General features: G+C 44.0%; 1 protein-coding gene across 1 annotated transcript; it reads right to left on the reverse strand.

Annotated features, from left to right (window-relative positions):
- Positions 1 to 6,589: 6,589 nt before the first annotated feature.
- On the reverse strand, positions 6,590 to 9,929 carry LOC307043039 (GRIN2-like protein). Its single transcript, XM_079687235.1, has one exon. It carries the CDS (start codon positions 9,811 to 9,813, stop codon positions 8,713 to 8,715), a length of 1,101 nt encoding a protein of 366 aa, XP_079543361.1. The 5' UTR covers positions 9,814 to 9,929; the 3' UTR covers positions 6,590 to 8,712.
- Positions 9,930 to 11,887: the final 1,958 nt, after the last annotated feature.

The raw sequence follows: 11,887 nt of genomic DNA on the forward strand, positions 1-11,887 counted from the left end.
AAGGGGTTTGAGGCTTGAGGCTGGCAATCAGGGCTGCTAGTAAAAATTCTTAGCTTCTCAGGCAACAAGCCCCTAAGCCAGGGCCTGCTGTTAACCTCCCTGTGTGCCTCGTTAAGGGCAGCCTCTTTGGCCTCTCTGGATGAGGCCCTCCTCCAGTCATTGAAAATACACTCCAGATTGTATTTAAGCTCATAAAGCTCTTGGCTAAATAAAAAAACTGCTGAGTCCATACTGGTCTGTTCGTACTGTCAGGTTTGGGGAAAATAGGACCCAAGTGCAGTTAAAAAATACAAAAAAGGTTTGTTAACAAAAAGCGAGCTTTATTATAAAAAGCCGAAGGCATGAACAAACAAGAAACTAATTAACAGAAACAAAACCGGGGAGCATGACAGACATGAACAAACTTACATACGGGAACAGGCAGGAGACACGGACCAGCATGGGTGACAGGGACATGAAATGACGACGAACAGACATGGAGCACAGGGGAAGACAAGACTAAATACACAGAAGGGTAATCACAGGACAAGACACAGCTGGCATGGGAGGCAGAAATACAAGGGCAACAGGTGAACACAATGAGGCACAATCAGACACAGGAGGGAAGCTAACGACAGGAAGGCAAACACAGGGAGTAGGATCAGACAAGACACAAGGAGGAAAACATTTCAAAACAAAGGTGGAAAACATAAATCCAAAACCATGACACTGTGTAGACAAAACTTGGATAATATTACTCAGAGCTCTGACATATTCATGCACTTCTATTCGTCTAACCTCTAAAACTGGACCACTCCCTCCTTGGAGAAGGCCCAAGCATCGGCATACCTTTTGTCGTTATGAGACCTATTGTTGAATACATGTTATTATTTATTAACTACAACGTCACTGAAATCAACATATCTCTATAATCACGACACTCCCTCCTTTGAGCATAACATGCTCAATTAATATTGCAATGATTACCCTATTCTGAACAGGACATGCAAAACCCATAACGTTGCATTAAATAAATATAACTTCTCCGTGTACCCATAAGACGTACAAAAAAAATCGTATGACTTATGGCTTTCTGATGGTATAAATGCATATTCACTAAAAATCTGCCATGAGCACAAAAATAGTTTACTTGTTTCTATAATGGCTTTTGTCATGGTATTATGCATCATCGTTGCTGCGAAAAACAATACCCCTGGTGTCGCTAATGCGTCTCAATAATTCTAGGATTAGAGGATTGGTTGATACTGATGAACTAACATATGATACAATAATATTTCTCCAAACTAGAGGGAAAATATGAACTATTCTCACAGAGGGTGACATGCATGAAGGGCTGGTGCCCCTCACTCAAAATGAGATATTGCCTTACGCACTACATTATAAATCAGTAAAGTTACTCAAGAATAAATAAATAAAAACTGATTCTTGAAACTGTTGTAAAAACCCTACAACTTCTTCATCCATGCCTCAAGACAGATACTTCAGACCGATTATACAATGTTGTTTATGAGAAAAATGTAATCTGACTCCATAAATCACATAATTGTTTGACTAAAAACTACACTTCCACTAACAATAAATGAAGTTCCCCTTTAAACACAGCCCCGGTCTTCTGACGGGGTCTATCTATGTACTGGCTGGAAAATGTTGTGCCAGTCTCTGTCGCTCCGTCACTGTTCTCCCGTTAACAGTCACTCTCTAGTTCAGCTGGGTTCTTGTTGACTTCTTCACTGGTTTGAGACAAGCGATCCTATCGAACACCTCCCTTTGTAGCCAGACTTCACCACAGCAGAATCAAGTTTCTGTTTTTCAGGTCTCAACAGCTCCACGACAGGTGCATCGTCGCCCCTTGAACTGCAGTCGGTGTAAACAGGAGGACTTGGTAAGGATCCTCCGTCTTGGGCGAGTACTAGGTTGCCGTCTTCATGTTCTGGGTGAAACCCATCGTCTTGACCTCACTAGCTGTGTGGACACAATAGTTTCTGTGTAGGGGAACAACGTCACTCGTAATCTCTATCCTTCTCATAATTACAAAAATAGTCTGCTAAATGTTCTAATCTGCTACTTCTAATCTGTGGATGCTTTATGTGTAAATGCAATATGCTACTCTCGATTTTTTAAATAACATTAAACCTCTCCCTCCTGTGGTGACAGATATGGCTCAATGTAGCTGGTTTTCAAAATACCCTTGGGCTGAAGATGCATCACATGGTGGTCTGGCCCTCTGAGCTTCCTCATTGTTGTGGTTGATACAAGGCTGTCAGTGGCATTTGGTTCATGTTTGGCAATGCTGTTCGTCTTTGACATCCCTGGGACCCCCTGGTTCTGTCGTAATCATGGAAACCTCCCCTGGGGTAACTGCATGGAGGGCCTTTGTTTGGTGCTTGTGGTGGGTGTTGCATTAGTAGTTGCGGGCAATCTCTGGTCCAATGGCCCATTTGGCTGCAATGGTAACATCCCTCAAACCGTAAACGTCTTCCTCTGCCTCTGCCTCCACGAAAACTTCCTGGTTGTCGGTTCTGCATCTGATTCTCTGGCACTATCTGAGATTATTTTACCTCATTCACACCAACGCAACACCGGTTCAAGCTATGTGCTAGAGCTTTTCAGATTCAGAACCGGTTCTTCGGTTTAGCTCCGGCTCTTTTCACACTGCCCAGAGTCCGACTGGTGCTGCGTCATTGCGTCATCGTTTGCGTCATGACGTAACCGTTTGCGTGCCCGCTTCATAAAGCCAAACCGTGCGGAAATCCCTCACAGCTGACACCGACAACAACAACAATGGCCGATTGCGCTCCAGCTTCCTCTGTACCTCTTCGGAAGACCAGATTCCCAGTAGGTAGCTGGTCTCTTCAGTGGACCACTGCTGCTTGTTAAGTTTCTCCATCGTTGTGTACAAACTGGATAAAACGCCAGCTTTTTGTTGTTGTTCAGGAGTTGATCCCGCCCCTGCCCCTGCCCCCGCCTCGACGTAAGTGTGACGTATGTGGTGCTTTTGCTCTGGCCGGACAATTTTTTGGTGCTCGAAATTAACCGGATTCCAAAGCTAAGAGGCTGCTCCGCTGCGGTGTGAAGAGAAAACCCGGTGCTTTTCAAGCTCCAGCTCCGAACCGGCCCTGAAATACCGTTGGTGTGAATGAGGTATTTGAGGTGCCTGCCCTGCCTTCTCTGGTTCTATGGCCATCTCTGATGTGGCTGCCATTTGCCTTGCCGCTTTCTTGTTTTTATTAGCTTCGGTATCTTTCTCAGCTATTTGTATCTTCAAGAGTCTCAGTTGTAGTGCTTCCATTTCTGTCTTTTGTGTTTGTCTTTCTTCTGTGATTTTTTCTCATCGTATGTTCTCTTCCATCAGGTGTTTTGATTTACTGGTTAGCACTTTTGTCCGTGGAAGCTCCATTCAACTGCAAGAGCTCTCCAACATTTGGAAAGGGAGGAGGGACTTCGGCCAGGTTTAGATACAGCTTCGGAGTTTGGATAACTGGAGCGTCTTTTGTTTTTTTCTGCTATGCCTTCCCTCACTGGCAGGTCCGCTACTTGGACCAGGTTTATGCTGTCTGCCAATAGGCTGGCATATTCCAGGTGGAGTATCAGACTTGTAACTCTTATAAACCTTTGTTCAGCTTCCCTCCATACATTTAGCTGTTGTAGGCATTGTTCATGCTCATAGTCGAGTACTGCTCTTCTATGGGCTTTTGTTGGTCCAGGCTGATCATTTGCTGGAAACAGTCCTCTCGTTTGCCACTGTTCCAACAGTTTCTCTATTTGGTTCCATGTCTTCTGTCTAAGATTTGGAACTGTTGTAGCATCTGATCTGATTTTTACCCTTTCCTTGATATCTGCAGTTGAGCCTGGCTCTGCGTCTGGTCTCAACTTAGTTTCTTTCGGTGACATGTTCTCTTCCTATTCGAATGAAATTATTAAGTTATCAAAGATTGAAGTACTAATCCTCTGACTATCACCTTCGTTCCCGATATATAATATCCTATGTCATCCGAACTTTAAATCTTGCTTCTTTTTTATTTTTTTTATTGTTAAAGAGCAACTTGCAGGTTTTTTTTCTTCTACATTTATGCTTATACTTGCTTGAAAATTACAATTAAAAAAGTCAATGCAGGATTTGATATGTTTTACGAGACATAAGGGCAGGAATTCAGAGGGAAAGGAGCAATTTTGAGCTCTGCTCTTAAAAACGGCTTTTTTTTAAGGTCATACGTCAAACGTGTCATATTACATCACAAAGGGGACACATTTCCGCTCTCTGACCGCGGGAATAGTTAGTAGTTGCGTTGAGCAGTTGTGTATTTTTCGGTAGTTTTACATTGTATTTCACCATTTGTAATCATGGTACAGTATTGTGTTTGTGCAGGTTGCACAAATACCAGCCTGTCAGGACATCGAGTCCACTATTTCCCTAACAGGAAAATAAAAAAAGCTAGCTAGCTTTCGGTCCTGGGTTCGTTTTGTGCAGAAAAAGAGACTGGACTTCAATGCTCCCCCCCTTCGCTGCTCTCCCCCCCCCCCCCCTCCTTCCCTGATCTGTTATGGATCAGTATCAACAGTCCTGCCAGTAACGTTACTATATTATCAATGCTACTTTAGTTATAGCCTGATATATGATAGCTAACTTTACAATGCTGTGATGTGACGTTAGCTAACATTCTGTAGCTAACGCCGATCACTCACACAGATAGCTGCCCCTTCTCTGCTCTCTCTCTCCCCTCCGGTACAGCTCCGAAGGTAGTGTGGAGTTGCATTAGGTAACGTTTATCAGGAAACCGTATTACATCTCTCTCCCCCCCTTCGCTGCTCTCTCTCTCCCCTCCGGTACAGCACCGTAACATAGTGTGGATTTGCATTAGGTAACGCGAGATACGGCTGATACTTGCGCATTAGTTTCTGTTATGGATCAGTATCAACAGTCCTGCCAGTAACGTTACTATATTATTAATGCTACTTTAGTTATAGCCTGATACAGGGGTCGGCAACCTTTTTGATATGAAGTGCCATTTAAAAAAGAAAAATGTTATCAGCGTGCCAACGATCAAGAATTATAAACGGGGGGGGGGGGGGGGTTGAGGAGCTTGACGCTCGTCAACTATCAGCAGGAGGGCGGGGGAGCCTCGCTGAGGGGAAGCAGTGTGTGGACCTGTCAGCGCAACTTACATGATGCCGAATTTAACAAACACATTTAAATACTTGGTTTAAACGGCATAATAATAAGGACGATCGTCCGTTCTGTGATTCTCCAGAACACACAAGTTATGATATTAGGGTCATGCAATGAGATGAGATCGCTGTCCCTTTAAGAGAGAGACAGAGGGGTGCGGCTTGTGCATGTGTGTTTGTGAATGGTAGAGCGACAGTGAGGGAACGTGTGTATGTTTCTGGAAGTGAAACGGGAAAGCAGAAAAACAGAGGTCTGTGATGTATTTTGTGAAACAGAAGAACAGCTATAAATGCAACGTCCTCCCAAGAAGAGCTCGCCTCTCTCCAGTCATTTAAGCTAAAGTGGGTTATTGAACCTGAAGCTTGTTGCTTCTGCCCTCCTCGAATACGGTCTGGGAGCCGACAGGAAAGTTCAACACACAGATGGCCAGTCCGCCCCTTTGTAACATATTATTTCGATGAAAGATGAGCAGATCGCCACTGGGCTTTCAACTAAATAAACACAGCCACGCAAAAACTGCGTCATTTGTACAGCTCCTTATGGGTACTGCAATTAGTGAAGTGCTTTCCTCCGTGGTGAAACGATCAGCACTGCACCACGGAGGAAAGCGGCAGAAAGTCAACTGGAGATAAAGAGAGCGGGGCTGCGTTGCGTGCATGGCTTCCTTCTGCAGGTAACGGGGAGACGCGCTCTGGCGGCGGTCTCGCGTTCAGGATCCGAAAATTAATTTAAATATTTTGCACACTTATTCCACTTATTCCTAGTGCTCAATTTCTCTCCGATGGCTGTTATTTCTTCTAATCCTTGGCTGCTCCTGGCCTCTTGGACGCCTAACAGGCTCATAATTATAAGGTTGTGGTCCGTCATATGCATTCGAATATACATTCAACTTCTTCTGTGTCTTCTGTGTCGAAACTAGCATTGGGATCCATGTTTATTAATATGTTACACCGGCCACTCTCCCCCTTGTTTCCCCTTTGTTACGTCACACGCGGGAGGTCACGTGGGGAGGCTTTTTTGATGCGGAAGTAAAAATGTCTTACAAAAACGACGCCAGATGTCACTGTAGTGTATATCTATGTATATTTTCTTGAAAATCTAGTGTATACATAATTTTCCTACACATGTATTCACAGGTGTCTTTAACCTGGAAGTTGCTCTTTAAAGTTTTTATCTTTTTTTAAGTTTTAGATTTTTTTTTTTAAAGTTTTAAATATTGTTTTTAAAATTATGATTTCAGTTTTTTGTAAAAAAAATAATAAAGTAAATTAAAAGATAAAAATTATGTAAATCTTAAAATCAGAAATGTTAACAATACAAATTGTACAGTGTATGGTTTTTACTTTGAAATATGAACATTAGAAATCTTGTGAAAATCTAAATCTGCTGTGTACAGTGCATACCGATGTGTATGAAATTATGCAAATGTCATAACTTGTGTTAGCTCCAATAAATTGGTGTTTGAATATTCTTCAGTCTAGTTTGAAAGACTATTATGTAAAGTTTCTAATCTTATAATTAGAAACCATTTGCAATTCTATCTTGGCGATGAAGCATGTGCTCTTTTATAACACTTAAAATTAAACTTCAGAATGTTATTGCTATCTTTCCCTACAACACACTCTCACTCCATAATCGTCCAGGAGTGACGTTTGGTCAGGGTCCCGTGGCATGCAGTTGTGATGCTCCTAGGATCCTTCAGCTTCATAAAGGGATGCAAATAGCTTTCAACTGATTGCAATGTATTCCCATCTGCGGCGGGATTTGACGCTCATGGAAGCACCAACCCAGTCTCATAAGAAAACGTGTAATAACTACGTTGGTCCACAACGTAGGACGTAGTATTTCAACAAAAACGCCTCCGAAATGGTAAGATCCCTACGTTTTTTTTCACCATTCATTCCAATGGCTGGCGTCTATGTCACGTGATCTTCACATTTCTCCCTGCAGAAAAAAAAACATGGCCGAACTTTGTTTTATTCTCGGTGTAAAATGCCTATTTTAAAGTTAGTTTGGCCTTTAAAATGCGTTTTGATGTCATTTGATGCGAGAAATATGAGTTGTTATTTCAGATTATGTGTGCAGTGGATGTACATGGTCTTTAGTTTGCTAGTTATTACGAAGTTTACTTCAGGAAATTGTTTCTATACAACGTTTTCATTGTTACCAAGGTGGTTGCTAGGGACGCTGCTATCGATATTATTTCTGTTATGTTGTGTAACTGTTTAATGGTGTTATCTTTATTGCTACCCCCTTCCCTGTCAATGTATAGTGTTGGTCCACAGCGCAAACGTATTAGTTTAACAAAATCCACATCTAAAATGGTGCCATAGATACGTTATTTTCCCCTGTTCAATTCCAGTCTCACATGTCACATCTCACATCACATCGTCCTAATCAAATACCGGAAACAGACCGAAAACACTTTATTCCAAGTGTGCTTGCTTTTCTCTTTGGAGGTCATCACATAACGGCATTGTAATACACGGTTCGGCTGCATTAAATGTTACATATCTGCTGTAATTCTCTATTTATAGAGCCTTGATGAGAAGACTTTTAGACAAACATGAGGAACTGCCGCCAACACTGAAAACGTGACGTGGATCATAAATATATCAGCAATTAAACAACCTGCGACCCAAGTTTTTCATCCCCGGCCTTGTCAGGTATTGAACAATCAATAAATAAAGAACACAGAATTATTAAATATAAAACACAGAATTTGTGTGATTATACTAAATGATTTACAAATAAATACTACTGCATATTTACAACTATGTACATCCCTGGAGGTTTAGGGGATAGGAAACACTCAAATTTAAAACATATAATTAATAAATGGGTGAAATTTGCTTGTGCCCATAATGGGCAGCATTAATACCCACATGACAGCTAAGGTCAGAAGAGCTTTATCTAACAGCTGGTCTTATGTTTGTGACCCCTCCTGTTGTTAATTGATAAGCCTGAAACATGCACTTGTCAAGGTTCAGAGGCACATTTTGCAAATATGGCAGTAGCCATCGATCATCTTAAGATAAGATATACTTTATTGATCCCAAGTTGGAAAGATTTGCGTTACATCAGCATGTGTAACAGTTGTAAATATGCAGTGGTGTTTATTTGTGAAAATCATTTAGTATAATACACAAACAAAAATCAACACAAAGTGGGATCTACACATCTTTTATTGCCGAGTTTCCATGATGGAGGTTTCAACCAGAGTGGAATCACAATCACAACCGTCAACAAAAGAGGGTTTCATTTATCATAATGTCATGAGTGTGAAATCAATCTGAATAATAGTTGACATTCTACAGATATTGATATAGTGTAATGTTTTTATAGTCGTTTTTAGCTGAAAACCAAGAAGGAGGCACCGACACAACGTGTCACACTGTCTGCAGACAGTGTGATACTGAAGTCAATGAAGGCCTGCTCTACTGCTGTTATGTATACTCACGTTCTAAACACCACCCCCAGCTTTTCATAAGAAGCTGATTATTTATCCTGCCTTTAAGTTCCAGGCTGAGGCTCAGAGCAGCCGGTTAGTCCACAGCTGTGGTGCAGCAGGCTGGGGCCCGGATGGAGCCCATCATCCTGCTCCTCTTCCTCTGACAGCCCCCCGCCTCCTGCTGGGAGGTGCTGGTGTTCTGGCGGCTCAGCTTGGCTGCGTGGCTGGCTGTCTCCTTGATCTGCAGCTCCAGGTGCTTCTGGATGGCCAGGCCCAGCTCCTCTGGGTCCACTGAGGCCCCGTACACCTCCCAGGTCATCCCTTCAGCATCCCACTTTACCTCCTTCACCGGGGACTTGGCAGCACCGCCCCCCTTCCTGCCTCCATCACTGTCAGTGTTAGTCTGTGTCCTGCTATCCTCCGTCAGACAAATCTCTGGGAAGACATGGGGGGTCGCAGTCGGCGCCGTCTGCACCCCCACATCCCTCAGCTGTCTGTGGGTCATCATGGTCCCCATGTCCCGATTTGTGGTTCTGACATGGCTGCAGCATTCCTCTCCACCAAAGTGCCTTGGAGCTGGGGGTGCAGGCAGCCGGCTGTAGGAGAGGCCCAGGCTGCAGCAGCACAGGTGTTTGCTGTCCAGACCCGTCTCACTGACGGAGGACACGAGGCGGGGAAGGGTGAGATGGTTGGTCACTGAGGGGGGGCCTGCCCGCTGGATGTCACAGTGTGGCTCTCCGCCTGCCAAATGGTGCAGCAGCTGGGGGTGTGCGGGGAGGGGCTGGGGGTGGCAGTACGCTGCAAACGTGTCCTCAAAGGTCACATGGTAGGAGCCGGAGCACAGAGGCTGCTCACATTTAGGGGGGAGTTTTTCTTCAACACCCACCATCCTGGCTGTGGCCTGGGGGGCGGAGACACAGACACACCTGCTGTGAGGTAGTGTGTCTCGACTGCTGCCCCCCCGGCAGGTGGTGGTGATGATGCTGCGCTGCTGCAGCTGCATGGGCTGCTTGCAAGCCAACATGGAGGGGCTGGCCTGACTCCTCCCCCCCCCATGGTAAGAGAGTCCACAAGTGTCTGTGAGAGGAGGCAGGGGGGCCACAGGTCTGTACGTAGTGTCTGGGTGGCTCCTGTGTACAGGAAGGAAGGGGGGCTCTATGCCCTGCACCGTCCCTCCAGCCTGAGGGGGGGGCATTGCTGCAGTCACCACGGCCTTGTCTAGATGTTGGGGGGTGTATTTCTCTGCCAGACTATGGGGGGGGCTTGGAGCCTTATAGGGCACAAAGTGTTCACATTGGCTTTTTCCCTGTCCCCCCACCCTCAGACTGAAGCCGTCACTTCCAGAATGTTCCTGATGGAGCTCCTGTGGGGGGGGGCAGGCTGTTGCTGCCGGTGGTCTGCTGGCTGCTGCCGGCTGTGCCCAGGTCCTGGAGGGGTCACAGAGGGGTTGACCAGAGAGGGTGACGGCCACCCCTCCAGGCTTCAGCTCTGACACAGGACCCCCGGTCTCTGCCATGGAACACCTGAAAGAAGAAATACAACACGAGTCACAGGAAGTCACCATGGCTCCCACCTTTTACGTTTAAAATGTTGTGCGTCAGAATAACAATTGTGCATTTCACTTCACTGATATATTATGCTATTTTTCCTCAATTGAATAACACACATTTAAATATATATATTAATATGGTGTGAGTGGAAAGGCATTGTGTGCAGACGCTGCCCTCTACAGGCAGCAGGAGGACAGGCAGCTGTGAAAGCAGTAACGGTCAGAGCTGGTTACTTACTGCACCTTTCTATCTGCTTGTTGAAAATATCTCTGAGCTATAAAGTGGTATTTCCTAAATGTTAGAAAAAATAAAACATCTAAAAGTGAACAAATTCAAATGTCAATGTCAAATGGGCTTCTGGGGGCACAGAGCATCCTCCAATCACCACACATAGAACTGAGGCTGTGTGTGAACATGGGTCTCCTGAAGAAAATAAATTGCAAGTTGTGGTAATTGCAATCACTTCCAGAACACAAAAACAATCACTATGTGCAATCTTCACAGTCAGTAATTGAAATGAACATTATAAATGAAGTGTGCTCAATCCAAAGCACCTGCTCCCCCCCTGCCAACTGTTAGAATAATGACAGAATGGTGGCTCTAGGAGTACACATATTCCTGAAAGCATTCTGAGCATTCAAACATGAGAGTATAACAGCAAATACAGTATTTTATTAGTATTTATCTGTCACTGCTTAGAAAAGAAATCTATTAATGATGATTATCAGTCTAATAGGCACATTTGGCACCATTTTATAATGACAACCTGAATAGAACACATGAGTGTTTTTTAACAATCCCGTTGGGGCTTTCTTTCCTTTTTATCAAATAGAACAATGTTCAGCCGGTCGGACCTGGACCGGCCGGCTGCGGGGGGGGTCAGCGTTAACACATGGCTCTACAGTCTGCATATCAGCCTCAGCTTCATGCGTTTGTTTCCTCTGACTCACAAACACTTTGTTTCAATCCCATTTAATGAACATGTTGATGAATACGACCAGTGTTGATGTGGTGAGCCTAGCTTAACATGGAGACTGGAAATTGTGGATTTTAAATGTCTGTTGGTGGACAGATTAGACAGACATGACACAACATGTTGATCAGTGATCTGTGGAGATGTTGTAAAGTGTATTTTTTTACTTTTCACGTAACTTTTCACAGAACTCTGTGTCTTTATGCTAAGCTAGGCTAACCACGCCTTGACTCCAGCTCTAAATTGTATACGTATGACATGAGATTGACATTGTTCTTCTCAGCTTTTATTTGAACAGAAACAGTTCAAGGCTGATTGGGCTGGTTGCTGTTACGTCATGACAGCGTGTGTTAAAGTCCCATATTAGAAACTGTATTTTAAGAAAAATATTTTGGGCAAACAGAATTGAACTTTTTTTAAATAAAAAAACTGATGCAATTTTAAATGCTTGTTTTAGGAGGTTTAACTTTCAAACCTGATATAATTTTTGTAATGTTTAATTACAAATGCAGGCCCACATAGATAACGTAGGCGGGAATCTCCAGTTAGAGACTCCTGGATGCTGAAAGGAGGTTAGCAGGTGGGCTGAACCAGAACCAGACTCCACACCATCGTCAGGACCTCACACCCATATGATCCAAGTATTCCCGAGCAGAAAAGATTCCAACATTTCCTCCAGCAGCTAGCTTACCTTCACAGATCCTCCCTGCTGAGCTCTTCTCTCCTCGGTGTGTCGGCTGATGGGT

Source organism: Notothenia rossii (assembly GCF_949606895.1).
Source record: "Notothenia rossii genome assembly, chromosome: 6".
Lineage (NCBI taxonomy): Eukaryota > Metazoa > Chordata > Actinopteri > Perciformes > Nototheniidae > Notothenia > Notothenia rossii.

Bases quoted from the DNA above. Each gene is read 5' to 3' on its own strand.
- LOC307043039 (XM_079687235.1), bottom strand. From the start codon at position 9,813: ATGCCCCCCCCTCAGGCTGGAGGGACGGTGCAGGGCATAGAGCCCCCC.